General features: G+C 34.9%; 2 protein-coding genes, 2 long non-coding RNA genes, 2 other non-coding genes and 1 pseudogene across 7 annotated transcripts; 6 read left to right on the forward strand and 1 right to left on the reverse strand.

Moving 5' to 3' along the window:
• The first annotated feature begins 1,407 nt into the window (after positions 1–1,407).
• On the forward strand, positions 1,408–4,458 carry LOC102665339 (uncharacterized). The gene is made up of 3 exons (XR_001383026.2): positions 1,408–1,804; positions 3,146–3,405; positions 3,629–4,458. It is a non-coding gene; the product is annotated as an uncharacterized lncRNA (long non-coding RNA).
• Positions 4,459–6,513: 2,055 nt separating this feature from the next.
• On the forward strand, positions 6,514–6,602 carry LOC112998238 (small nucleolar RNA R41). The gene has a single exon (XR_003263277.1). It is a non-coding gene; the product is annotated as a small nucleolar RNA R41 (small nucleolar RNA).
• A 79-nt stretch (positions 6,603–6,681) lies between these two features.
• Positions 6,682–6,759, forward strand: LOC112998250 (small nucleolar RNA Z155). The gene has a single exon (XR_003263287.1). It is a non-coding gene; the product is annotated as a small nucleolar RNA Z155 (small nucleolar RNA).
• Positions 6,760–7,632: 873 nt separating this feature from the next.
• Positions 7,633–20,509, reverse strand: LOC100796505 (metal tolerance protein 2). The gene is made up of 13 exons (XM_003536181.5): positions 19,590–20,509; positions 18,946–19,463; positions 18,787–18,856; positions 17,991–18,088; positions 17,676–17,830; positions 17,000–17,115; positions 16,253–16,349; positions 15,543–15,627; positions 15,245–15,307; positions 15,034–15,139; positions 8,447–8,580; positions 8,058–8,146; positions 7,633–7,971 (listed from the first exon to the last, which is right to left on the reverse strand). The coding sequence occupies exons 2-13, from the start codon at positions 19,282–19,284 to the stop codon at positions 7,851–7,853; spliced, it is 1,473 nt and encodes a 490-aa protein (XP_003536229.1). The 5' UTR covers positions 19,285–19,463; positions 19,590–20,509; the 3' UTR covers positions 7,633–7,850.
• LOC121172983 (uncharacterized) lies at positions 10,415–12,246 on the forward strand. The gene is made up of 2 exons (XM_041006289.1): positions 10,415–11,397; positions 11,576–12,246. The coding sequence occupies exons 1-2, from the start codon at positions 10,840–10,842 to the stop codon at positions 11,681–11,683; spliced, it is 666 nt and encodes a 221-aa protein (XP_040862223.1). The 5' UTR covers positions 10,415–10,839; the 3' UTR covers positions 11,684–12,246.
• On the forward strand, positions 13,199–13,718 carry LOC102665433 (uncharacterized). Its single transcript, XR_005886897.1, has 2 exons — positions 13,199–13,450; positions 13,543–13,718. It is a non-coding gene; the product is annotated as an uncharacterized lncRNA (long non-coding RNA).
• A 2,167-nt stretch (positions 20,510–22,676) lies between the features above and the next one.
• LOC100797047 (zinc finger CCCH domain-containing protein 32-like) lies at positions 22,677–26,688 on the forward strand (annotated as a pseudogene). Its single transcript, XR_416202.4, has 7 exons — positions 22,677–22,954; positions 23,057–23,202; positions 23,611–23,673; positions 23,781–23,900; positions 23,993–24,283; positions 24,371–24,664; positions 25,944–26,688. The product of XR_416202.4 is annotated as a zinc finger CCCH domain-containing protein 32-like (transcript).
• Positions 26,689–26,918: the final 230 nt, after the last annotated feature.

Here is a 26,918-nt window from a genome sequence, read left to right on the forward strand (position 1 = left end):
ACGTTTTTTATCTTCTAGTGAATGAAATTATTTTGCATATATATATGTGTGGTATTTAAAGTGCGGAAGAAAGATTTCCTTGGAAAGTATGAATTACGTGTAAAATATAAAGAGAGAAATTACTTTCTTTAGGATATTACCATAACACCGAGAAGCTAGGGGCATTTACTTTGTAGTTGTCTTCATATATTTATACAAGGCCAAAGAAAACCAGCTTCCAATATTAGTATCATATCATGGCAGCAATAGATTTCTAATTCCTCAACAAAAACCAAGGATAATTCCCTCGGTTTTTTGTCTTCCTCTAGTTTCATCAGAAAACCAATTAGCCACAGCATTATATATACTAACAAGGAAAATAGAAAGACCAGAGAAGCTTCTATTAATTATTTTACAGTCTTTTTGTTCAAATGTCAAATATTTCAGGTGGCGACGCGAAGCAAGTTTCTCCTCAGCAAACACTGGGGAAGAAGTTCATCAAGAAAACAAGCTGCATCAACAACCACTGAACCACCCTCATGGCTCAAGTTCTGGTGCTTGCAACAGCGATAGCTCCACTAATCAACAACAAAAGCAAGCAAACAGGAATTAAAGAAACCTACCTGGAACCCCAGGCAATCATTCAACCCTGAGCTTCAGTTTTTGCCCTTGCACATTTAGTTTAATTAATCCCAAAATATTTGGATTTTAATCATGTTTGATCAATTAGTTTCAATATAGGAAAACTTGCTGTCAAATTTACGAATCAATTCTGCATTCACTGATATGGTGGTGTGATTAAGGAAACTAAAAACTAAAGAAGTCTAAGTGCTTTTGACAATTAAGTTGAATTTTGCTTTGAAATATGGTAATGGTGCATGCTAGCTGTGCTCTACTGGTCAAACTCTAGTTACTGGCTAGGTAGTCCTTGCAAACTTAAACGTTAAATTATAGTTAAGCAAAATTAAGGTTTGGTGTGCATTATTAGAGATCATTTTAGAAGGGGTGAAAAACTGTGTTGCTTTATTGAACTTAATATTATTCTCTGTTTCAATACTGCTGCGACCTTTTTATGTAAAGAAGAAACTATGTAATATGAAATAATAGTAAATTTCCTTATTCGAATTATACCTACATTTTCATTTTTATTTTCTCGGTGATATTTCATGATTTTAGAAGTTGAATTAATTCAAAAGATAGTATAAGTAAGGTTGCACCAAAGAGTTAGCCACAAACAATCATTATATTAATTAAAAAACATATATTAAAAACACACAAAAAAAATCTGAATCATTAACAAAGTACCCTGGTGCAGACTTAGTTTAGTAACCAACACAACAAATTAACAAGCATATATGATCATTATGAATACTATTATCATTTTGGAATAGTCGGTGGTGGTGATGGATGAGATTCATGTAACAGATCCGAATGCTGAAGTTATTGCTTTATCACCAACCACATTAATGGCAACAAATAGATTCGTCTGTGAGATCTGCAACAAAGGGTTTCAGAGGAACCAAAACCTTCAGTTGCACCGTAGAGGTCGCAATCCTCCATGGAAGCTGAGGCAGAGAGGAAGCAATGAGTTGATGAAGAAAAGGGTTTATGTGTGCCCTGAGCCATCATGTGTCCACCATAACCCAGCTCGTGCATTAGGAGACAGCACTGGCATAAAAAAAATTACAGCAGATAACATGGTGAAAAGAAATGGAAGTGTGACAAATGCTCTAGAAGATATGCTGTCCAATCTGACTGGAAGGCCCACCAGAAAACATGTGGCACTAGGGAATACAAATGTGATTGGGGAACCATATTTTCCAAGGTAGACATTAATTAATATTATTGTTATTATTATTACCATGTTTAGTATAAGAGTGAGCAATGTTTGAAAATTAAGTGAAAAATAAAATTATTTTTACAAATGAAGAGAACTCTTGTTTTTATTTTTATTCGATCGACATTAAAACACGCATCGTAAAATTTTTGACTGTAAACTAAACATGCACAGGATGTTTTACCATATTTAATATACCAGTGAGTTTTATTTTGATTGTCGAAGGCCTTAACACAACTTCTCTTTAACTCGGACTTGTTACCGGCAATTAAAACCAACCTGAACCAATTTTAAATTTTAAGTACAATCGTTTGCATGATTTTTTGGGGTCCAAAAGGCAATCATGGGAGCTAATTTTTAGAGGGTTAGATAATAATATGCTAATTCATTTCTCTCATAATAGTAATACAGTAGTACTAGATACATTGGTTTGTTGCAGAGAAACATGAAGAAGTGTTGACACGTACGATATATTTTTCATTAGATTATGCTTCATGGTAGTTTGTGCTCATAAATAAAACACTTGCATGCTGGATTTGACAGATAACATTTACTCACCATTATTATTCATTTGGTGTGGTCCATTCTTCCATGTGAGTCTACTCCATTGGCTCGTACACTATTTCCAACGGTGCAACCACAGTGAAGTTACTTAATTATAGTGAATCTTCTAATCTCACATTAGACTTAGAAAATTCAACCAATTTTTACTTTAATGATGTAATCTTTAAGAAAAAAAAGTGTGTTTCTAACATTTCTTTCTTTAACAACTTAAAATGAGTTTTTAAAATTCTGTTAACAAATTTTCTCACAATTCTTAAGAACTAGCTAGTACATATTAAAAACTGCAAGTGTTCTTATATATCAAACTGTCATCAGGTCAATTGTATAAACTACTTAGAAACAGATTCTCAAGATATACTGTAAACTAACTGATCCAATAAGAGATACATAAAGTTGAATTTTGAGTAATACGTGTCAAAACACAACTGTTACATTTGCAGTTCTACAAAATACATGTACATATGACAACATTGAGTTGATGTGGCTCTACTTTTTTCGTGTTAAATTAAGGTGGAGCCATAATTCCAAGTACAAGAGTTGTTAAATTTAATATCATAACTTTAGAATGAAATAATTTGTCTCTTTATTTACCTGCCTTATCCTCTCAATAAATGAACAACGTCAAGACACCAAATAAAAAAAAATCATCTTGTCTAAATGGTGAGATTCTGCATGTCTCTTAACTGTTAGTTAGCATTAAAGTGCCTCCTAATTCTACCAGTACATGTCAACATTCAACACGTTATATTTATCTGAATCTTGCAGAAGAGACAGTTTTATCACGCACAGAGCCTTTTGTGACACATTAACTGAAGAAAACAACCGAGTAAACCACTCATTAAAGAGTGGCAATATGACACCAACAACAACAACCTAGCAAATTGAATTGCCGGATCTTATTGCCACCACAGTGCCTCTAAGCACTAGTTCCAACAACACTACTGTATCCGAATTCAACAACAACTACGACCCTAAGAACCCACTCCAAGAACACATTGTCCCATTGCCATTCAAGTCCACTTCAGGTAATTCTTTCCTTCTCTTTTATAAGAAAAAAAGCTCAAATTTTTGTCCTTAAATACAAGAAAAACTTAATTACTTTTATCTTATTTAATAAAAAATTTATGTTTAATATCAAATTCCAATAAATGATAATTTAAAAAAATATATTTATTTTTAATTAAAAGTAACAATTTAATAAAATAAATTAACTTTTTTAATATGTGAGAATTTTTTTTCTTACAAAAGAGAAGAGAGGAAGTACAATCTTTGGTGGTCCAAAAAACATGTCTCATCCCTCTTCAACTCAGCTCGACAACACCACTGCTTTCAATCACTTCCAAGACTGCAAAACAACGCTTCTGCCTCATCAGCTCACATGTCTGCCACGGCTTTATTGCAGAAAGCAGCACAAATGGGTGCCACTGCAAGCAATAATAATAATAATAATAGCATTATTATTAACTCTCCAACCATGATGCAGAAAAACTTTGTTATTAGCGGCATGGCTGGTCCTCACCACAACCATAATTCTTCTTCCTATGACCACTTCCATCATCCAAACCCTGATCAATCTCACATGCAATTTTTTCACAAGGGGCAACAAGAAATGTCACTGATATTCGATTCCAACAATAATGATATGAGAATGTTCGGTACAATGTTCATGGGAATTAAGTGACCACAACGAAGGATTGATGAAGAACGTGGAGCAAGAGATCGGTACTGGTAATTCGAGTTTGGTTCATGATTTCTTGGGCGTTGGGGGTGCAACTTCAAGGGTGCATGAACCACAGAATCAAAAACAGCAGCAGCAAAGATTGGAGTTAGATACATTAACCCACCAGAGGTTGCAGATTATGAATCACTTTCACCACCACCTTCCACATGGGGATTCTGCTACTATGGAGAAATCCATTTGGGACATTTGAGAACCGACACAAACTGTGTCCAGTTTAGATTAAAAGAAAAGAGAATGCTTCATTTAAATGAGTTTTTGAAACTTTGTAGTAACAATTTAATGTCTGGTAACAGATTCCTCAGCCAATTAATCTTAATAATTAATGCGCCTATCTTTCGGATCCTTATCCTAAGGTCCAACTTAGGAGTGTTGTTTGATCCTTTTAGTTTTATAAAATTCAATCTGCAACTTCAGATGCATTAATTACTTTTCAAAAAAATATTTTTCGTTAACATTAGTTCTTAAATGACATGATAATGAAGAAACATAACTAGATTAATGTTAATTTTATTTACAGGATAATTTTGAAAAAAAATACTAATTTAAGGCCAATTTAATGTTTTTAACTAAATTCCTTAACATGTATTAGTTAATTGAACTTTATAATAAAGACCGGAGGAAGTATATGTTCAAAATTGATCGGGGAATTGAACCTTGTACAAGTTTAAATTGGTGAGTGACAAAGAATGTAAGAGCATTATCTTATTAGTTTAAATAGTATGTAATTTGGTTTGATTATCACATAATACACCATTGAAAAGGGATGAAGAATTTTAAGTGTCTTCAAGCTAAAAATTAGTCTCGTATATAGTCGATCCAAAGAACTAAAACTTGTGAAATACATGAAGTCTCACTAAGGAATCAAACACTCTAATTACGGTCGTTACAAAAAAATGTAATTCATGTACCAAAAGAAAATAGTATGTACTTTTTTTGTAATGGTTTAGGCTTATGTTTTAGTCGTGGTTTGATTGATTCGTAGTTAATCCATTGCTAGAAAGCCATAGAATGAATTACAGTTTAAGAAAATTGTATACGACACAAAATCAATAAGGTGTGGAAAACTGAAAATGAAAATGGGTATACAACACAATAGCAATATGTGAAGTTCAGGAAGTCGTTGGGAGAATGCAAGAAGCAATTACCTTGTGTTTGATAGGTCAATAGGCCCAGGTCAGAAAAGCCCATAAGTACTTTGTTGGGAGATTTTCTTCCTGTGCACCCAGTATAGTTCTTCATAGACCCAACAGTACCCTTCACTTAATAGTTGTGAGTTTTTTTTTCCACTGTATTCTACCTATACGGATTGACAATCCGTGTTGTCAATACGGATTGACAATTCGTATGCCTATATGGATTGATAACTCGTGTGCCTATATGGATTTGTAATCCGTATGGTCTATACAGATTGTCAATCCGTGTTGCTTTGTCGCAAGCAATCTCGCCTCGCGCACTCTTTTCTCCATTTTCAAACTTCATTAACACACAAACACAAGTATCACCCATCCATGTTCCGCCACCACTCGGACATGGCAAGCAAGGGCAGAAACAAGAGCTTTGCGCAGCGTGATCATCTGCACGAGATCGAATTGAAGGTCCAAAAATGGTGGGAAGAGAAAGATGTCTTCAGAGCTGAACCAGGTGAGAATCCCCATTCTTTGCCTAGCGAGAAATTCTTTGACAACTTCCCTTTCCCTTACATGAATGTCTACTTCCACCTCGCCCATGCCTTATCCCTCTCCAAACTTGAGTTTGTTGTTGCCTACCGCCGCCTATGCAGCACCAACGTCCTCCTCCCCTTTGCCTTCCACTGCACCGGCATGCCCATCAAGGTCTCTGCTTAAAAATTCACCCGCAAGATCCAGCGATTTTGCGACCTACCCATCTTCCCCTCCAAAGTCGAAAAAGAAGAACAACAACAATAACAAGAAGAAGAAGAACCACCTTTTGGCAATAGTGCTCCTCTTGATAAATTCAAAGGCAAAAAGTCAAAGGTTGTTGCCAAGCCATAGGGATTGCCAATACAGATTAACAATCCATATAGCCTATTTAAAAGGGCAATGTTGAAATTAATAAAAAATTGAATGGTGTACATGAGATTTAAATGGCATAGGAAGAAAATCCCCTTTGTTGGAGGGGTAGTTCTTACATTGAACTTGAGTTTCCTCTCTTCATTGTTCACAATTGGCCAAAATCTAAAGTCCCAACTCCTAACCTTAATTAGATCACGTATGTGTGTGTGTACAGCAAAATCGGTCATATCTCCTGTGTTCTTCGTCGAACAGAACATTTTGCTCAGTCTAAGTTTCAAATTATGTACCATTTATCTTCTTTTTGTTCGTCTTCTTTCATCTTTTTCATTTTCTTTCTCTCAATTTGTGTTTTATTGTTTTTGGAGGCAATGATGGTATGAACTACCTATTTTATAAGGGAATGAAGAATTTTCTACAAAACTACCAATGGATCCTTCTGAGCTTTTCTACATTTTTTTATTTGGATTTATTTGTTATTATAGATCATAAAATTGACTGTGCTGTTGTCAAAGGGAAAGGGAGAGTGCCATTGAAGTGATGATACCCTTTTTCTGAATTTAATAGATGTGGACATTGTTAATCATACTACAATTATCTAATCAATGGCTCTCTTACCATGAAGTGTTCTTCATAAAAAATAATAGTTTATTTCTCAAAAAAAAAATAGCTTTTCCGTGCACGGTAAGGTATTGGAAGTTGTTTTTTCCCCTTCAATTTATCATCATATTTTTTTCTTTTTTAAATTTGATTTGGTTCGACCATGAGAAACTAATTAGAATAAAATTTAATAGAAGTTATACGAGTTGGCCGATATACTCGATTTCTAAATGAAAATAAAAATTACGAGGGCAATAAATGTTTTCAGAACAATATATTCTATTTAAACTTATCCATCTCAATTTTTGTTTAAATTTATTAAATTTTGATTGGTGATTTAACTCAAACTGCTGGAGTACCATTGGGTGGCGTATAGGTACACGGTTTCAAAAGTTGTGTACAGTAATGATTATGCCAAAATCATCAGATATAACCTTTATTAAATGATAGTATTTGTTATTAGGTAAAACAAAATCAATTTAATTCTTTTTCTTTTGGTGGGACTTGAAAAATCTTGGTAACATATCACATGTAATATTTGTAATTAAGTTTAATCCATATCTTGTGGTTTAAAATGAAAATGAAAATCTTTGATTGTTAAAAAAAATATTTTTACACCTTTAAATGAGTAATGGATCAGTCGACAAAGAAAAAAAAGGAGAGATGAACAGAAGTGTTTCAATAAAAAAGCAAATCTCATAAAATGGCGCCAATATTTCGATGTTCGTACGTAGTTAACCCACTGCAAAAATATCATAGAATAACTCACAAGGCGCTAACAAAGACATAAATTTGCCGTTAAAAACTGTATTACTCAAGGGGGTTCATTATTTAGTCATATTCAGTAGTTTTGCAGGGCGACGAGGGAACTCAACAGTGTATGAAACGTCTAATGGGCGCAAATATATTCGGTTTTAGTAGGTCTGCTTACCTTTCCACCTCCTGTGAGCCTCTCAAAGTAATTGGCTAGTATGGAATAGTATGAGACTAGGTAGGAGTTGCAACAAAGCAATATTGTAATAATCTATTAAACTTAAATCATACTAAAAGGATGCATGGAGTTGCAAAAAAATCGGCTTTCCACCATCCATGGATGGTTCTAAGTATGATTGATCTGTGGGAATGGTTGCCCCAAACGTAGCTGAATGCTAACATGAATAGTATTCGAGACAGCCTTAAAAATCTCTTTCTCTGCTAGCTTTGCCATTTCCATTGCATGTCTGTGGGTAAATAAACGTAAGTTGCTATGGGAGATGGACCCAATTCACAATCAAACTCACTAAAGGTTTAAGACAATAGAAATTACCCAATTGGGATATCAGGTGGCATGGAAACCTCAATTTGAAGAACTATCTTGCTTTGAAACATGTGACGTGCTATGCGCTCAACTGACATCTGAAAACCAGCTAGAGACAATTAAAGATTGAAAAAACAACTGTACTTCCATTAACAATGTTACTTCCCACCACCTTCAATTAATATTGAAACAGAAAAACCTACACTCGTACTAGTAAAGAGAATAGCAATCATTTAATTCCCCAAATTTTATGGCTAAGAGAACTTGAACCAATTGAAGAATAATATTTTCATTTCTAATCAATAAAATCAAAGAATCCCCAATAGATGAAAGACCCACACCAAATTCCAAACTGAACTTATTTTGATTGTCTTCTAGTTTTCACAAACAAATGTTACCTGTGGAAAGTTTGATGAGATGATATCAGAAACAATTCCTTCAATGTTACTATCCTCAGCAGGAACAATACTGCTCTGGTTCATGTCTCCACTCCAACTATCTCGCTGATGAGAAGCATGTGACATGGCAGGATCTATAAAAAGAAACAATAATAGGACAAATTTAGAGTTAAATGATTCAAAATGGCAGAACACATGGCATCGACTACAAAAAAAAAAGAGATTTAGATTTCAGAAAACCTCATTACTATATGTCATTGGGATTAGTGAATTTTAGTCATCATAAGGCTATAATTTGAAGATAAAAGCTGAATGATTAGAAAATTAGGCATATCTTTGCCATGCACTGATAAAGTAATGGATCTAAGACATTATCATATATATTGACGCAACAAACAACGGAATACAATAGGAGAAGATAGCTATCTTATCCTATTCTACTGAGTCAATTGGGAAGAATATAAAATAAATTTTTTAAATTAAATACTTAAATAAAAATAATAAATACATGAAAGGAGTAAAAAATTAGGGGTAAGGGGTTTAAATATTCAAAATTAGGGAGGCAAAATATACATATTTAAGCTATTTATGTATGTACATCCACCACTGCACTGATATATAGTCAGTAAAATAAGATAGCAAGAAGGACCAGTGGTGACAGATTTAAATTTGCCCTTTTGACATTCATAACAGGCTAAGCATTTTCTATACATAAATAATGGTCACTTGCACTGATGAATAGTTTTCATGAACAGTGCTGAAACAGTGACAATTGGTTTGGTTTAGAAGAACCCAAGACAAAATACTGCATTTCAGCCTTGACAATGGCTGAAATAAGGATGCAAAACAGAGATGATGCTTGATAACTACCAATTATGAGTATATTTTGGGGTTAAATTATATAGGAATTTGTAATTTTTTTCTCTTAATTCTTCCTTTTTGAACAAATAATTATTAAATTAACATCATTTAAATTTTTGTGCAGAGAATATTAAAAGTGATAATTTATGATGCTTAGTGAGTAAAATAAAACAAAAAAAAGCAAGATAATTAAGGAAAACATGACTAATTAACGAAAACAGGCTAATTAAGAAAAGTAAAGGCGGATTTAGCGCGAGAAGCCCACTTAGCACTAAGCTAATTTGCACCTATAAAAGAAGAAGAGGGAATAAGGAAAAAACACACATAAATTCTAAGAGAATACAATTCCTTATGAAAGACAAAGGCTAGAAGAAGGAGAAGTAATCATTAGGAACAATTCCTTCCTTCCATCCTCTTTCCTTATCTTATTTTCTTTCACTAAATATTTCCCTCTTGCAGTTGTAAAGCCTCCTATGACTATGAGAGACTAAACCCCATTTGTTGGGAACTTGACAGTTAACTACTCTTGTTATTTCTCTTCTTATACTACTCTTGTAATTTATCTTATCTATTTATGAATATTACATTTGCATTATCTTTTCTTGTGCTTAATATTATTATTTGTAGCTTGATCACCCATTTGCATGGTAAGTTTTAGGTGGGAGACGTTATTTTCTAATAGAACTGGGAAATGATATCTAAATAAAGTCATCACTAAGGATATATTGATATTTGTTTAACTTGTTATACATTTATATTTTTAATGCAATTTATTATTTTAGCTCTGTAAAGGAATTTGAGAGAGAAAATATATAAATTAGGTTCTTTCATGCGAAGGACCAAAGAAGTTAGAGTATATTAGTAGATGCAGGTGTAAATTGGAATAATTATAAATAGAGAAAAAATCATTAACATTATATCAAAGAGTAGCTCTGGTAAATTAAATTCCCAACATTCTCATCTTCTGAATATACTTCTGCAATACTATTGGATTTTCTAATTTTTCTGTCTTTAATTAATCAATTTAAATTCTTGTTTAATTTCTTCTCTTGTTTGATTTAATTTTCTGCTAATTTAAATTATTATTTTTCTCATAATTTTTTCAAATCAATTTTCTTTAACTTCTTTTATTAATAAAATATTCATCTACCTAAGTACAAACAAAGTCCCTATGAATTCGACACTTAGACTTTCGTTTTAACTTTACTGCTTGAGAGGAATTGGTGCACTTGCCAATCCATCAACAACGCCAACTTGAGATCAAAGGAGATAATATTTTAGCTACTGTTAGGTGAGTGAAAAATGCACTCAGTCTTAGGTGATTTATATACACGATGGTTATAAACCTAATAAATACAAAACACAATTTACAAGAGAAAAATAATTAATTCTACTTCTAGGGTACATTGTATGTCTACTTTGGTAAATGGAACAATTTCTATCACATAATTTACAACAATAATAATCTCATACATACCTTAATTCAGTACTTGACATTTTATTCCATTGCTTAGATTTCATTCTTCTAAAACATGGGCTTGACACTATCCCTCACTTTGCACCCTATTCGGTCATATTCCATCAGTGTTGTTAAATGGCGGCCATGGCGGCGCCATGGCGGATTTAGGTGGCGGATTTGCGAAAAAACGCCACCGAATAGCGGTGGCGTGGCGGGTTTGGGATGGCGGCGCCATGGCGGCCGCCATAGCCATGGCGGTCGTGGCGGTTATGGCGGGGTGGCGGAAAATGGCGGGATTTGCTTGGTTTTTGTCCGCGGTAGGAGTTGGGCCAACCCGACCCAACCCTACCCGGTTATGCATTCAATTAAATGTTGTCCCACGCCGCACCTCACCTCACCTCTGCGTCCTTCCCTCACCTCTGCGTCCTTCCCTCACCCCGCCGCACCCAGCCGCCGCCGCGACAGGCGACACCCGCACAGTCCGCGCACCCAACCGCCGCCGCTCGCGACACCCTTACACGAAGACGAAGGCCAACTTCGCGCAAGCCCCGGCAACGCAGCCTCCCGCGACCGCGACGCCTCTTCTTTCTGTCTCGTGAAGAAGACGAAGAAGACGAAGACGCAGACGCGGGTCAGCCAACCTTGATCTTTTTTTTTTTTTTTGATTTGGGCTTTTTGCTATTTGACACACCCCATTTTTCTGTCTACAACTTTTTTTTTCCTTTTGCTATTTGACACCCCTTTTTACTGTTAACAGTCCCTTTTTTTTTTTTTCGTATTTGACACCATAATTTTTTTTTCCTGTTCAGTCCCTTTTTAGTGATTTTAAATGGCTGAACCATCATCCGATGCTGCTACTGCAAGTGCAACGAGGAAAAATAAGGCAGACCCAGGCTGGAAATATTGCCATTCACTAGTGGAAGGAGATACAAACACCATTGTTTGTAATTTTTGTGGAAAAATCACTAAGGGAGGAATAACCCGAGCCAAACAACACCTGATTGGGAAGTCGGGCAACGTTGCAGCTTGCAAGAAAACTCCCCCAAATGTAGTTGAAGAGTTGAAGGAATATATGGCTACAAAAAAAAGCGGGACCACTTACAGTACTTCTGGCAGTGGTAATATGGCAAATATAAGAGATTTTGAATTTGGTGAACCGATTGGATGTGATGGAAGTGAAGAAGATGAGTTTGCGGATTCTTGTAATGCTGCTGCAAGTGCAAAGACAAAGTGTGGGACTAAAAAAGGACCAATGGACAAATTCTGTAAGAATCCAGAAAATGCAATCAATCGGAGAAAAATGGAGATGCTGAGGCAAATGAACATAAGAGAGTCAATGGATAAGAATGAAGTATTGAAGGTGCATCAACATATTGCTCGCTTTTGGTACCAAGCAGGTTTGTCATTCAACCTCATTAAATTGAAAAGCTTTGAGAACATGGTTGCAGCCATTGGTCAATATGGGCCACATTTGCCCATTCCTAGCTATCATGACATCAGATTTCCACTCTTGAAGAAGGAAGTTGAATATACTGAAAATTTGATGAAAGGCCATAGGGAGCAATGGGTCAAGTATGGTTGTACTATTATGTCCGATGCATGGACTGATCGGAAACAAAGATGCATCATTAATTTTTTTATTAACTCTCAAGCTGGTACCATGTTTTTGAAGTCTGTTGATGGTTCTGATTTTGTGAAGACAATCTTCTTGGAGCCTCTTGCTCATGGTTCTAGTGATTGGTCCCTTCCTAGGGAGGATTGCATCAAGACAGGTGAAAAGCTTTTTGAGTTGCTTGATGCCATTGTGGAGGAAGTTGGAGAAGAGAATGTTGTTCAAGTTGTAACCGATAATGGGAGCAACTATGTTTTAGCGGGTAAGTTGTTGGAGGAGAAAAGGAAACATATTTATTGGACTCCTTGTGCAGCTCATTGTATTGATTTGATGCTTGAAGATATTGGGAAGCTTCCCTTGATAAGGAAGACCATTAGAAGGGCAATTAATCTAGTTGGGTTTATCTATGCCCATTCTAGTACCTTAAGTTTGTTGAGAAATTTTACAAACAAGAGGGAATTGGTGAGACATGCTATTACTAGATTTGCCACTTCTTATCTAACCTTGGAAAGGCTTCACAAAGAGAAAGCCAATATTAGAAAGATGTTTACTTCTGATGAATGGACCTTGAACAAGCTATCTAAGGAGCCTAAGGGAAAAGAAGCTGCAAAGGTAGTGCTCATGCCTTCTTTTTGGAATAGTGTGGTTTACACTCTTAAAGTCATGGCTCCACTTGTGAAAGTGCTTCGTCTTGTGGATGGTGAAAGGAAACCAGCCATGGGCTATATTTATGAAGCAATGGACAAGGCAAAAGAAACAATTATGAAGTCTTTCAACAACAATGAAAACAAGTACAAAGATGTGTTTGAAATCATTGATAAAAGATGGAATTGTCAGCTTCATAGGCCATTGCATGCAGCTGCCCACTTCTTAAATCCAGAGTTCTTTTATGACAACACTGACTTGGAGTTTGATTTTGAGGTCACCAATGGTTTGTTTGAGTGCATTAAGAAGTTGATTCCACAATTTGATGTGCAACAGAAAATTCTAACCGAGTTGCATCTTTACAAGATTGGTGCTGACCACTTTGGTTCCGACTTTGCAATGGCTCAAAGGAAAACCCATTCTCCTAGTAAGAAACTTTTATCATACTATTTATAGAAAAAAAAGGAGGTGCTTGCCGCCCAGAGACTTAATGAAGAAGATTTCTAAGCGCACCCGCAGCATATTGGTGGCGAATGTTTGGGTCACAAACTCCAAATTTGCAGAAGCTGGCTATTAAGATTTTGAGTTTGACTTGCAGTGCTTCAGGATGTGAAAGAAATTGGAGTGTGTTTGAGCAAGTAATTGTGACAAAACTCTAACTATACTTTTTAATTTTATTTAATTTTGATGATCAAGTTATATTTGGAGTATATTTGAGATTGAAATCAACATTTATTTGTTATGTTGTAGATTCATTCCAAAAAAAGAAATAGGCTTGAGCACAAGAGGTTGCATGATTTGGTGTTTGTCAAATAGAACCAACAATTGAAGCAAAGATATAATGCAAGAGATGAAATTGATCCAATTTCTCTTAATGATATTGATGTATGCAATGAATGGCTCGTGGGAGAGATGGATCAAGATGATGATAATGATGCTGGAAATGATTTGGTATTTGAAGATGATGATGCTCTAAATTGGGCAACTGTGTATCAGGCTTCAGGGGTTGGAGAGTGTAGGATGTATACTAGGCGGAAAAAGCAAAAAACAAGTGTTGCTGCTGCCCAAACTTCTAAAAAACAGGCAATGGTTGTTGGATCTTCATCAAGGAAGCAAAAAGCAGTCCAAGAAAATGATGAGGATCTAGATGTTGAGGAGAATATTGATGTTGAATCTGAAGAAGAAGAAATCATGGTCAATTTTGAGGCGTCTGATGGGGAAGGGGGAGAGGGAGATGCTCCATTACCATATGATAACAACGAAGATGATTATGTTGGGATTGGAGAAGATGATTAGAGCCTTAACCTTCACTTTGCACTTTGCATTATGTTTTTATCATTTTCTTATTTTGAACTCTTTAATGAGTTTATTTGGTGTTGGTACTTGATTATTGTATGAACTCATGAAACTTTTTTAGTTTATTTGAATGCAATCCTTTGTTTTTTTCAATTTCAATGAGTTTATATATATGTTTTTTTTTTTTTTGTGTCCGCCATGACATCCGCCATTTTCCGCTACGCCATCCGCCATATTTTTATGGCGGATTTTTGACTTTCCGCCATGAACCGCCATCCGCCATTAACAACATTGTATTCCATTACTCAGTTTTCACTCTTTTAAAGCAGAAACTTGACAAAGTGAACTGCATCTTACCTAGCCATATCAATACTTACCCTGTTTTTGTTTTGAAGACATGACACACAACTAATGATTTTGTTTTGTGAGGCTTATGCTTTTTTTACTTTTGTCAATTCCTAGTTAATAATAACATTGAGAACTATACATCATTTATATGATATATTTCAAGTTACTTTTCATTGTATCTCTAAATCTAATTCAATGCAATTTGCAATTCACAACTATCAACTATGTTATTAAAATTATAGTGAATCACCTTGCTACAAAGTAACTTCTGTTAACAAGTATGTCAATTATTAAAAAAAAAATGTCATAACAAATAGCTACCATTCTGCAATAGCCAAGGTAAGAATATAAAACTACAAAACAGACCTATGTGTATGAAAACTTCAACCACAGTAGGATGAGACTTGTGAATTTGATGACGAACATTTTCACCAATGTCATGTGCAGCACTTACACTAGAGAAAGGATCAACCTGCAAGGTAAAACTAAAAATTAGACCCTGAAAACTGATGCATGCAGTCCAATCATGAGTTCATGACACATATTGCATGTGACATAAAAAATATTCAGAACTGACCTCAATATGTACATCCAGATAAAGATATGAACCAGCTCTCCTTCCTCTTAAACAATGGCACCCCTGCATACAAATTGAATTTTTTTTACATAGAAATAAAAAGAATGTAATCTAGATTCATACATTTGTATGCATAACACCAAACTTAATGTATACCTGGTTAAAGTGCATGCAAAAAATTAAAGCAGAACTTGATGCATTTCTTCAAGTAAAAAGATGACATTGGAAAAGAAATCATATGCAAAGTTCCAAGGTTGCCAAATAAATATTTTTAAAATAATATTGGAAAAAAAGAAACCTTGACACCATCAACTTGCAATATTGTTTGTTTAATAGGATCCAAATGTTGTGCTGGGATTGCAGCATCCACCAATTCCAAGACACTGATAATTGATCAAAAGCAACAAGAACATTAGAGCTAGAAGTTTGGACATAATCAGAATTGCCTATAGATACTTCTGGTGGAGTAGAAACTAGAACTTTTTTCTAACACCCTTAGTTTAGGCGGAATCAGTTTACCCCAAGTGGTTACACATTTTGAGTCACTTTACACCCATTTGTATTCTCTGCCATCTTAATAATGGACAAAGAGGTAGTAAATTCTATGCCTGAAATTATTATTAAATAATTGCATTGTATTAGTCATTTAGTTGGGCTCATTAGTATGTCTTAAAGAAAGGACTCATCAATTTACATATGCCAAATGTGCATCATTAAGACATCAGTCCAAAATGACAAAGCCATCCATAAAAAAAATGCTTTACACACATAAAATCCCTCTAAGTTGAGGGGAAAACAAGTAAACTTGTTACATTAATTAGATGCTATATCCAACAAGATAAATATAATCTAATTTGTAGGTATCCAACACATGTCATCTATGTCTAGCATAGGTTTGTTCAATATTTTGTTGTATCCTTGTATCAGGATCACACTTAGTTCCCATATGTTTAACTTAGGTTCCAAAATGTGGTTGACATGTATACACCAGGGAAGAGATATAGGTACCTCTGGTAACCTGTTTCAGCTCCAGCTTTCAAAATCATGCCGGAGACGAGAAGTCCTGCAAGGGGATCTAGAAACTTCACTCCAAGAATAGACCCTCCTAACATAGAGATGAAAATCTATTGTTAGTGAACCTAAGCAAGACCCAAGACATAAATGGATCAAGTATCCAAAGTCAAAGCCTGTGCTATGTAGACAGTAAACACAACACTAGTTATATTTTAATTTTTTAGGGTGTTCTAATGTTAAACAAAACAGCACCATCTGTCATCTGATGAATTCAACTAAATCAAACAAGTTGTCTACATAAGAAATCTTAAGCTCAGATTCAGACTTCAGAGCCACTATAAGGTGAGTGACCATGCTTTTAGTTGTGTCAATTTAGGTAATAACAGTAGCAACAACAACAGAAAAACCATTATTAATGTACCAAAAAATAGATGAACAAAAAAAGCTCATGAATTCATAAATCCAAACACAATAAAAATTGCTAAATATAAATTATAGCATTAACCATTGGTGTTAGATGAACAAATGACCACTTCTTATTTTTAAAAGATGTCCACAAAAAACTTATAACTTATATGCGATTGTATAATTAATATCATACAATTAATAATCATAACCCAACAACAATGCCGTGTAAGCAAGTAAACCTTATTGACAACATATCTTGTACTAGAAGCCAGCATTATAGGACTTTTACTGAATAACAAACCTAATAACCTTTCAAAGAACTAAGTTATTTACCAACTCCAATGAGAGCAACTACTGATGAAATTGCATCTGCACGATGATGCCATGCATTTGCTTTCATTAGTCCACTCCCTTGCTTCTCACCAGCTCGTTTTGTTATCCAGTAAAGCCTACAGATATGCAAAGCAAATATAAATACTGAAGTCTTGCAGAAAAAATAAAACCTAGTAATGCACATATTAATCAAAGCATAGGGTCCATCAATAAAAGAAAGAAATAAGGAAAGAAACTTAAATTACAAGGTTCAGATGTCAGGTGAGGCAAAGTGTAGGAGTAAAGACCACAGGAACGCATTCCCTGGGAAAGTAAAGTGCTTGAGCTAACATAACTACAATGATAGTTTAATTAATTTTTCCAGGTTTTCATTCAATTAAATGTTAGTCTCTAAAGGTTTCCTATTTAGTAATTAACTAATTATCCTTTTGTATCTGTCTCATTGACTTGAGATTGCATCAAACTTTATTGGTTTGTATCTTACACCTACGGTGGAGAAGTATCAGATACCACCCAATGAAGGATTAGTCAAAGTCAGCATATTTATAACAGTGACATAGGACACAGGTGACTAGAATAGGCATCAGGAATACTAGGACCTCCTCAGCCCAGTACAAGTAAATTATTATTATTTTTGGATCAGCCAGTACAAGTAAATATTAAGTAATAGCAGTACCCTTCTTTCACACATATTGACACAATTGTCATATTCAAAGCAAGGATGGGATGCTCCATGTCAATTCCATGGTGATGTCCACCATGTCCGTGGCTATGCTTGTGCCCATGTGCCAATGTCTGGCTAACCACTTCAGGACCAGATGAGAACAATCCCTGCAAGTGTATAACAGTGACTTCAAGTATTGAAAAGATGAAAAAAAATATCTACTTTTCATACATAGTCTAACAAAAAGCTCAATCAAAGTTTCTTTAAATCACAAAGTTCATGGGAATAAGTGAAGCAACAAATAGATTAAAGTTTGAATTTCAATACCATCAAAATGTCTACAGCATGCCATGCAATGCCACCTCCAGTTGCCAAAAGCATGCAAGAGATTCCAAGAGCTCCTAGAGTCTCAAACTTACCATGTCCTGAGATACAAGGCCAAATATATAAAATATAATCATAAATGACACAGAAACCTTTCAGTAAATAACATACGAATGGAAAACATTAGTCTAAAGAGAAACCACAAAAAAATAACAGAACAAACGAGCATTATTTAACTATTATTATATGTAAACTAACAGATAATCAAAAGAGCTCCTAGAGTCTCAAACTTACCATGTCCTGAGATACAAGGCCATATATAAAAAATATAATCATAAATGAAACAGAAACCTTTCAGTAAATAACATACGAATGGAAAACATTAGTCTAAAGAGAAACCACAACAAAATAACAGAACAAACGAGCATTATTTAACTATTATTATATGTAAACTAACAGATAATCAATCCATTTATATTCAAATAACTATTGGCCTGTGAAATGTTAGCATCCGAAATATCGGATAAACAATCAAGTTCATCCCTAAACCATTACTCTCTTTCTTAAATAGTCCCTAAAGTAAACAATTTAAATAAGTAATCTCTCAAGTATTAGAACCCTTAAGTATTGAAAAATCCTTCAAATTAGTCCCTGGACGTTAGTAAAACATATGGACTAAATTGACGGATATTCACAACTTGAAGGACCAAAGTGATGATTTACTCCCAGAATATCTAATAAACAGTAACTTGATGCACAAGAGATAAATGGAGTAGCGCGTAGATACAAATGAAGTGACCATATGGGTGTTCTTTATCTCTAGGCGCCTTGGCAACCTTGAAAGACAACAAAGCTATGCCACTAAGAACCTGCGACAACACAAAAACAATGAGAATTGAGAATGAACATTGTTTCACGACAAGTTGCACTTAGGAATCGAGTGAGAGTTAGCACTTACCACGTCAGATACGGAATGCGCGGCATCGGCGATAATGGCAGTGCTGCCGGAAAGATAGCCGGTGAAGGCTTTTCCGGTGGCTAAACCGATGTCAGCGGCGAGTCCCAGCCGGAAAATTTTCTCTCCCTCTTTGTGGTAGTGGTGGCGGTCGTCGTGGTGGGAATGACTATGACCCAAATGCCATCTCCTTGGGATTTTGAACGCGGGATTTTCAGTTAAACAAGACTCTAACGGATGGGAATTAAGTGATTCCAGCACCGGTGGGAGAAAATTAGAAGACGAAAACCTTGTTACGCACTTTCGGTATATGGGATTCAGATTTCTCACTCTAAACCCCATGCTCTTATTCTTTTTCTTCCAATTCTGAAATCCAACTAGGGTTTTTCGAATTTGTTTCGCATAGCCACACGCTCAATTGTATCGTATCGTATAACTTTCAGCAAGAACTTCAATTTCATCTCTAGAAAGAATCACGTTGATCTAACGCAAATGTGTGTGACGTATGTCACACGTGTCACCTGGAAAAAAAAGTCATAACAGTCATGCCACATGTCCTACTTTTATCTTAGGTTAATTTGATTCTTTTATTTTTTAAATAGGTTAAAAATAATTCATAGTAATTAAAAGTAGTGGAGATTAAAAACCGCTAAAAAATGTGTATCAATTTCCCTTGTTCTTCTCCCAACGTGAGTGTCATTGCCAACTCCATCAACCATCGCTTTGCCACCCACGACCACTCCTCCGAGGCTCCAAGGCCCTCTCCTTCGCTGACTTCTTCTCAAAATCGCCTCCAGAGACTGCAACAATCATGTTGTGATACCACCACCACCGACCCTCTCCTCCCCAACCTCAATTTCTTTGATCTGCCTGCAACAAAGGCTGGAAGCATGACATTCTCCTCAATCTCTCTGATATGTTCTCGTTTCATTGTTTGATGTTTATTTGATTTTGGTTTTTTGGGGCTGTGAATGTGTGGATCAGATTTTATTTTTTTTTGGGGGGGGGGGGGGGGGTTACTTTTGATTTTGTACTATCAATCTTTTGTGGACTTTTAAAGAGTATATATGTGCACCTGCTCTTATAGTTTATGGGTCATTTCAAATGCTAGACTTGAGTTGTTTTAGCTTTGGAGATTCTGGATCATGTACAAATTTTGTCTTGGAAGTGGTTGAAAGTTCGAAGAGCAGATTTTGCCTACTCATTTTCGAGTTGGATTTTGAATTCCTTGGAGTGTTTAACATGATCAAGGAGAGGTTAATTGATGGTCTGAAATATTGTGTTTTTTAAGTCTGCAAGCTGTCAGGAGGGAGTACTACTTGGTGCGATTTGCTATTATGCAGGAGGGAGTTCTACTAGTATTTGGTTTAATTGAGGAGGTTGTTCATGCATCTTAGTGCTGAGTTAATTTTGCTCTGGTGCATAATAGTTTTAGTTGCAGAGGAAGAAGAAGCAAAAGGAAGAAGATGAAGAAAGAAAGAAAAAATCCACCCTTTTGCGGAGATTTTTAGTCATCAATATTTTAATTCATCAAGGGTGTTAACTTTAGATAAATAAAAGGATCATTCTAAATCATTTTGAAAAATAAAAGATAAAAAATGAACTTTAAAAAAAATGATAAAAGACCAATTAAGTTATTTGACTTTTTTATCCAAATTAATTAAAATCGGGTCAAAATCAGAACTTACATAATATTTTTTATCACTTATTTATTTATTTAATCCAATTATGCAGCATATGTTTAATGGGAATTTTTATAATTGAAAAAATATTTGTGTCATAATTAGAGAATTCAATACGAAAGACATCAAAAAATTCTATTTAAGATTGGTTAAAATGTTTTTTTATGGAAATATTTTTTTTGATAAATTAATAAATTTTATTTTAAGTATTTTATATTTTGTTTAATTCTTAATAAAATAACAATTTTATTTTCTCTCTTTATTTTTTTTATTTTAGTTCTTTTAATATATCCATTTTAGCATAACAGTCATTTTTTCTAGTGACACATCAGCATTAGTAAAATACTTCGGTAACTAAAAATTTTCATGATAACAATCGTGAAAAAAAAGGTGGAAAATTCACAAAATAATAAGAATTGATAAAATGTGTGATTAAGTTTTTGTTAAAACACGGTGCAGCAAAGTGTGTGAGGAGTTTGGGTGTTTTAAAACGAATAAGGGGAAGGTTTGTATTTTTTTTTTTAATTTTGTTTTGTTTATTGAAACTGTGCATTTCATCTCACGTTTTAGTTTTAACTGTTTGTTCATTGTTATTGCTTTTCTACAAAAGATTGATAAAACCTTCAAAATAGGAACGCTTGTACTAGCAGAATTTAGTTATTGGGAACGAATACTAGTATTTAGGGTAGGCTATTCAAACTTTAGGTTCATTGTACTATAATGTATGATATGTTTGTCCTAAATCACATTTTATATGCATTATAAGTCATCAGTCATAACACAGTTACCAACTTACCATACAAATGAATTCACATCAAATTGAACTCAAAACCTTGAAACATGAAACATATGTGGACCTTATTGTTATCCACTTATATGTTATTCAATGTGCTTATTTTTATCTAATGTTGAACTTCTTATTCATACACTCACTTCAACAATTAACAAGATATACTATTTGGCCTTTATATTATTAAAAAGGTTTTTGATATAAAGGATCTCAGATATTAATCTACCACCAATTTTGTCATAGGTTAATAATTGCAGGAGTTGGTTACTTAATTGCACCTCAACTTTAATATCTTTTGTTCACTACAAGAAATGTGAGTTTTGTAGTAAAAAAGTTAGCATTAACCACAACACCAAGCTACTAGTCGATGTTATAGACGCAAACTTTTAGATTCTATTTTATTTTTTATTGTTTCAGCTAACACTAAAATATAAAGTAGTAGAGAAATAGTGTTGACCGTGACCCATGTTAAATATTTATTTTAGGTTAAAAAATAAGTATCACCATTTATCTTATTTTGAGTTTTTAAATTGCTCTTCTAATTTTAAAATTTTTAAAAATGCTTCTCTTACTTATTTAATTAATGACATGTTAATCCTTTGAAAATTTTATTATTTTTGATTTCTTATGCATGATTTTAATTTTTTATTTCTTAATTGATTTAATACATAAAACTTGTTTAAATAGATTTATCTACATGAAAATTATGAGGACAAATTAACATTAAAAAAAGTAATAAACATAACCAGCCTTATCAACAACTAAAAAATATGATATTAAATTTTTTATTTTTTCAAAGTATGGTAAAAGCACATATTTTATCTATTTTTATTTTTATAGAAATAATAAAAATCTTATATATTTATTCTAGATCTTTCTTTCTACATGATTTCCGTTATTTTCATTTCCATTAAACGAAACAATAAGAAAAATGAAAAATAAAGAAGAAAAAATTAAATTATTTGTGTACTCGTTTGATTAGACAGAGGTTTAAAGAGAAAAAAAAATATATTATACGCTAAAGCCATAAAATAATTAAGAGAAAGAAAAGTTAAATTTTTTCCCAATTTCTCTAGCCAATTGATTAATTTTTTTAAAAAAAGAAAACAAGTTATTTTGTCTTTGTATTGAAAGTTAATTTTTTATTTATTTATTTATATTATTTTCCCCTCATTATTTTTTTTTTAGGTACGATAATTTTTTTTTTTTGAAAAAACAATGTAATTTCCACACAAAACACACATGCTCATTACTCACCAAACCAAACCATTAAACCTGTTAACAGAGAAAGTGTGAAAAACCCCTCTCTCTCTCTCTCTCTCTCTATCAGGTTTGCAACGAGGAAACAACACCAGAGCTCTTCGATCTTCCAGAACATTCTAGTAGGACGAAAGAGATTCATTCTTCACTTCAAACTGCAAACAACCAAAACACTAACCCGTTTTCATGGACTTGTACGGTCGGGGCCCCGCGAGAAATGTACACAACCCAGTGAACCAACCCGAATGGCGCTCACCGGGCACCGACACTGGTCTCGAAGGTCTGTTTCTCTCTTCTTTCCGTTCTGTTAGGGTTTCCTTAATGTTGAAGTTAGGGGTTTTGTTTCTCTCTTTCTAATTAGGGTTTTTGATTTTTGGTGTAGAATCGATGTGGCATTTGACGCTGGGTGGTGGTGGCGAATCTTACCCGGAGCGACCCGGTGTGCCTAATTGTGTGTATTACATGCGGACTGGGGTGTGTGGATATGGTGGCAGGTGTCGTTACAATCACCCTCATGATCGTGCTGCGGTAACACTTTCCCATCACTATGAGAATTGAGATAATCTGCATTAGGTTAGAATTCTATGGAAGTGTCTTGTTGCTCTTGGTTTTAGTATTAGGTGTTATTTTCATGCCTTTTTTTCCCCTGGTGTTGAGAGTTGGTGTTATTTCTAAAGGTTATTGTTTTGTCCAAATCTTCACTAATAGTTGATGTGTTTTTAGTGATAAAGGGGGAGTTGAATTTTGACTTTCTCATTGGGGAGTGTCATTTCAAAGTGAGAGTCCAGTTTTAGAGGGTAAATTGGATTCATGTTGCATAAACCAAAAAGCATAGAAGAATGTAGATGACAGATAGAAAAATTAGATGACTAGTTTTTTTTTTTGTTCGTCTTAGTATAGACATGTATTGACTCAATTGAGTCAACTATGGCTTAGGTTGTTGCGGCGGTAAGAGTTACAGGGGACTACCCAGAACGGTTGGGGGAACCTCCGTGTCAGGTATAATTATTTTCCCCGTTTAAATGATTTGCTCAATGTAAAATCTAGAAACTTCTTATATTTCCAATTTAATGTGGTTATTAACACTTGGTGTTTATGATGAGCAGTATTATTTAAAAACTGGAACCTGTAAATTTGGTGCATCCTGTAAATTCCACCATCCTAAAAATGGAGGTGAATATTTAAGCCAAGCTCCACTAAATGTTTATGGATACCCGTTACGGTCGGTATGATAATGGCACTTCTTTTTGCTCTTCTTCTCCCTCGCGTAATTGACAGCAAATTATGCGATGTTAAGCCATGCCTTTTGTTTAAACAGGATGAGAAAGAATGCTCCTACTATTTGAAAACAGGGCAGTGCAAATATGGTATATCTTGTAAATTCCATCATCCTCAACCGGCGGGCACATCATTGCCAGCATCTGCTGCTCAATTTTATCAACAGGTGCAGTCTCCTACAGTTCCTCTGCCTGAACAGTATGTAGGAGCTTCCTCGAGCTTGAGAGTGGCCAGGCCTCCTATATTGCCTGGTTCATATGTGCAAGGGGCTTATGGTCCTGTATTTCTTTCCCCAGGGGTTGTCCAATTTCCTGGATGGAATCATTATTCGGTCAGAGGGATGTGTGTGTGTGGTGAAAAGTCAATATTTTCTTCATTTTAGGAGTCACTTTATTCTGACATTTTTAAATTGGTGTAGGCACTTCCTGGCACTCAACCTGGTGTTGGGGCTACATCTTTATATGGAGTGACCCAGTTGTCATCACCAACATCAGCTTTTGCTAGACCATATACACTGCTGCCCTCTTCCACTGGCCTTTCAGGAAGCAACCTGAAGGAACAATTATATCCCAAAAGACCTGGTGAACCAGATTGCCAATACTATCTGAGAACAGGGGACTGTAAATTTGGATTAGCTTGTCAATATCATCATCCTCAGGATCATGTTGTGGCACAGCCACTTCTTAGCCCTGTTGGACTTCCTTTACGTCCGGTATGTGGTTACTCACTTGATTTGATTATTTGATCGTCTGTTTAATTTCTTAGATTCAATTATGCTGTATGATACATATACAAGTGTGTGAATACCACATCTATTCTTCTCAGGGCTCAATACTTGCATTTCCTTCTTATTAGAAATCAAAATCTGTAGGTACTTGACAATCTGCTCTTTTTGTGCCTTGGGCCCTGATAGTATTAGTGTTTCCCTGCTTAGTATTTAACTCAGTAACCTGGCTTCAGTTGCACTACGGTCAACACGGACAGCAGTCAATCTGGAGTAGGAGATAATGTACAACTTTTGCTTTGTACAATTGCAGAGTTGGTCCTAGAAGCACATGATTGATTTTATATGGATACACACATGCCCTCTACACAAGAGACTTTGGTCATTGAAGTCCTCATTTCATGTCAAAAACCAACCTTCCAAAAAGCTAGTGACACACATGCACATGCACATGCACATACACACAGTCCTAATGTAAAACATGCTGTTTACTCTATTTTTCTTTTCAAGTTAAAATGATATTAATGTGACTTGCTATATTTTACATATATGTCTAAAAGTTCTATGTTTTACTTTTAACAATAAAATCTATCTCATGAATGTTTTATATGGGTATCATCTTTGAATGGTTAAGGCATTTCAGTTTCCAAGTATAAATGCCAATATATTGATGATGTACTTGATGTTAAATTTGTAGCACAGTAGTTTCAATTCTATATTGAGTTGAGTTTTGCATGCTTGATGTTGCATTATGTTTGGGGGGAATATGAGATTTAAACATAGGATCTGAACCAGGGCTACAACGGAAAGGATTTGGTTTCATCATTACGTTGCAAATAAATTTTGTTCACGGTCAACTATTTTTCTGCCTACTGAGGAAAAATGAACAATTGGATGCACGAAAGAACAAGTTATTCCTCTTGAATTCAGGTAGCCCTGCATGGATTTCAGATGCAACAAGCTATGCAGTTGTGAATATGTGAGTTGTGACTATAATGCATGTGCAAATACAATCATTCATGATGGAGTTAGCCACATGTAGCAGTAGTGAATATAGCTTTGTCAAATCATATATTTGTTTTTCCTCTCTGGTTCTTGGAGTTCAGTGGCTGATTAAAGGATTTATATTATTTGTTTGAAGCGTGAATTTAAGGTGGAAGGATTAATTGTTCTTAAGCACATTCTCATGTTTTGTTGCAGCATTGCATTTTGTGTTGTTTTATTTTGGGATTTTTTTTTCTTAATGAATTTGTTTTCTAGAAAACAGGGGTTACAACCTTGTGCATTTTATTTGCAAAATGGGCATTGCAAATTCGGCTCCACGTGCAAATTTGACCATTCTTTGGGATCTATGAGATACAGTCCATCGGCATCTTCTCTCATTGATGTGCCAGTTACTCCATACCTAGTTGGGTCGTTGCTGTCTCAATTGGTTCCTTCAACATCAGCGGACCTTCGGCCTGAACTGGCCTGAACTGATGTCAGGGTCCAAAAAGGAATCCTTTTCGGCCAGAATACCTTCTTCTGGAAATAGTTCTGGTACTTCTGTCGGTCTAATTTTCTCACAAGGTGGGTCTGTCTTGCTATCTGACGTGCAACTCTCAAGTCAGAGCTCTGCCCCTACAAATAGTAGCAGAAGCACCCGACAAAGTGGTGAGATACGTTGACCTGGCTTGTGTCAACTTGAAAATGAGTCCTCGTTTTGTGTTGGATGTGATTTCACAAGACTTCATTGCTTCTGTCTATAGTCCTCAGTATTTTGATGGCAACTGTTCAAAGTTTCACTATCGCTGTTTAGAATTCATCATCCAATTCTGTTTAGAACCCCATGCTAGGTCATTCTCTTTTGTGCTCACCCCATCTGATTATATTATTATCTCGAATAAGGTTCAATAGAAAACTTCATATTGTATATTCTTTCTCCCTTCTGAATATTATTATTTTACCTTCATTTATGGCGACAGAGCCTAGTCCATACTCCGTACAGGAGGGCACAAGTTCCAGTTTTGCTACTGCTTTTGAGTACTTGCCATTTTCCCCATACTTAACTGGCTTATAGAATAAATGTCTTTTTATTTTATTTTTTACGAAACTTACAGTATCATTCTCTTCTAATCTAATGCGCAAATTGGCGATTTGACTGACCTTGGAGGGAGACCTTACACATTATTTGCTTATTGACAATTTTTTTTGAATCTAGAAAAATATTAAAAATATGAATAAAAGTCAATATTCAAAACTT

The sequence above is a fragment of the Glycine max genome, chromosome 10, assembly GCF_000004515.6.
Source record: "Glycine max cultivar Williams 82 chromosome 10, Glycine_max_v4.0, whole genome shotgun sequence".
NCBI lineage: Eukaryota > Viridiplantae > Streptophyta > Magnoliopsida > Fabales > Fabaceae > Glycine > Glycine max.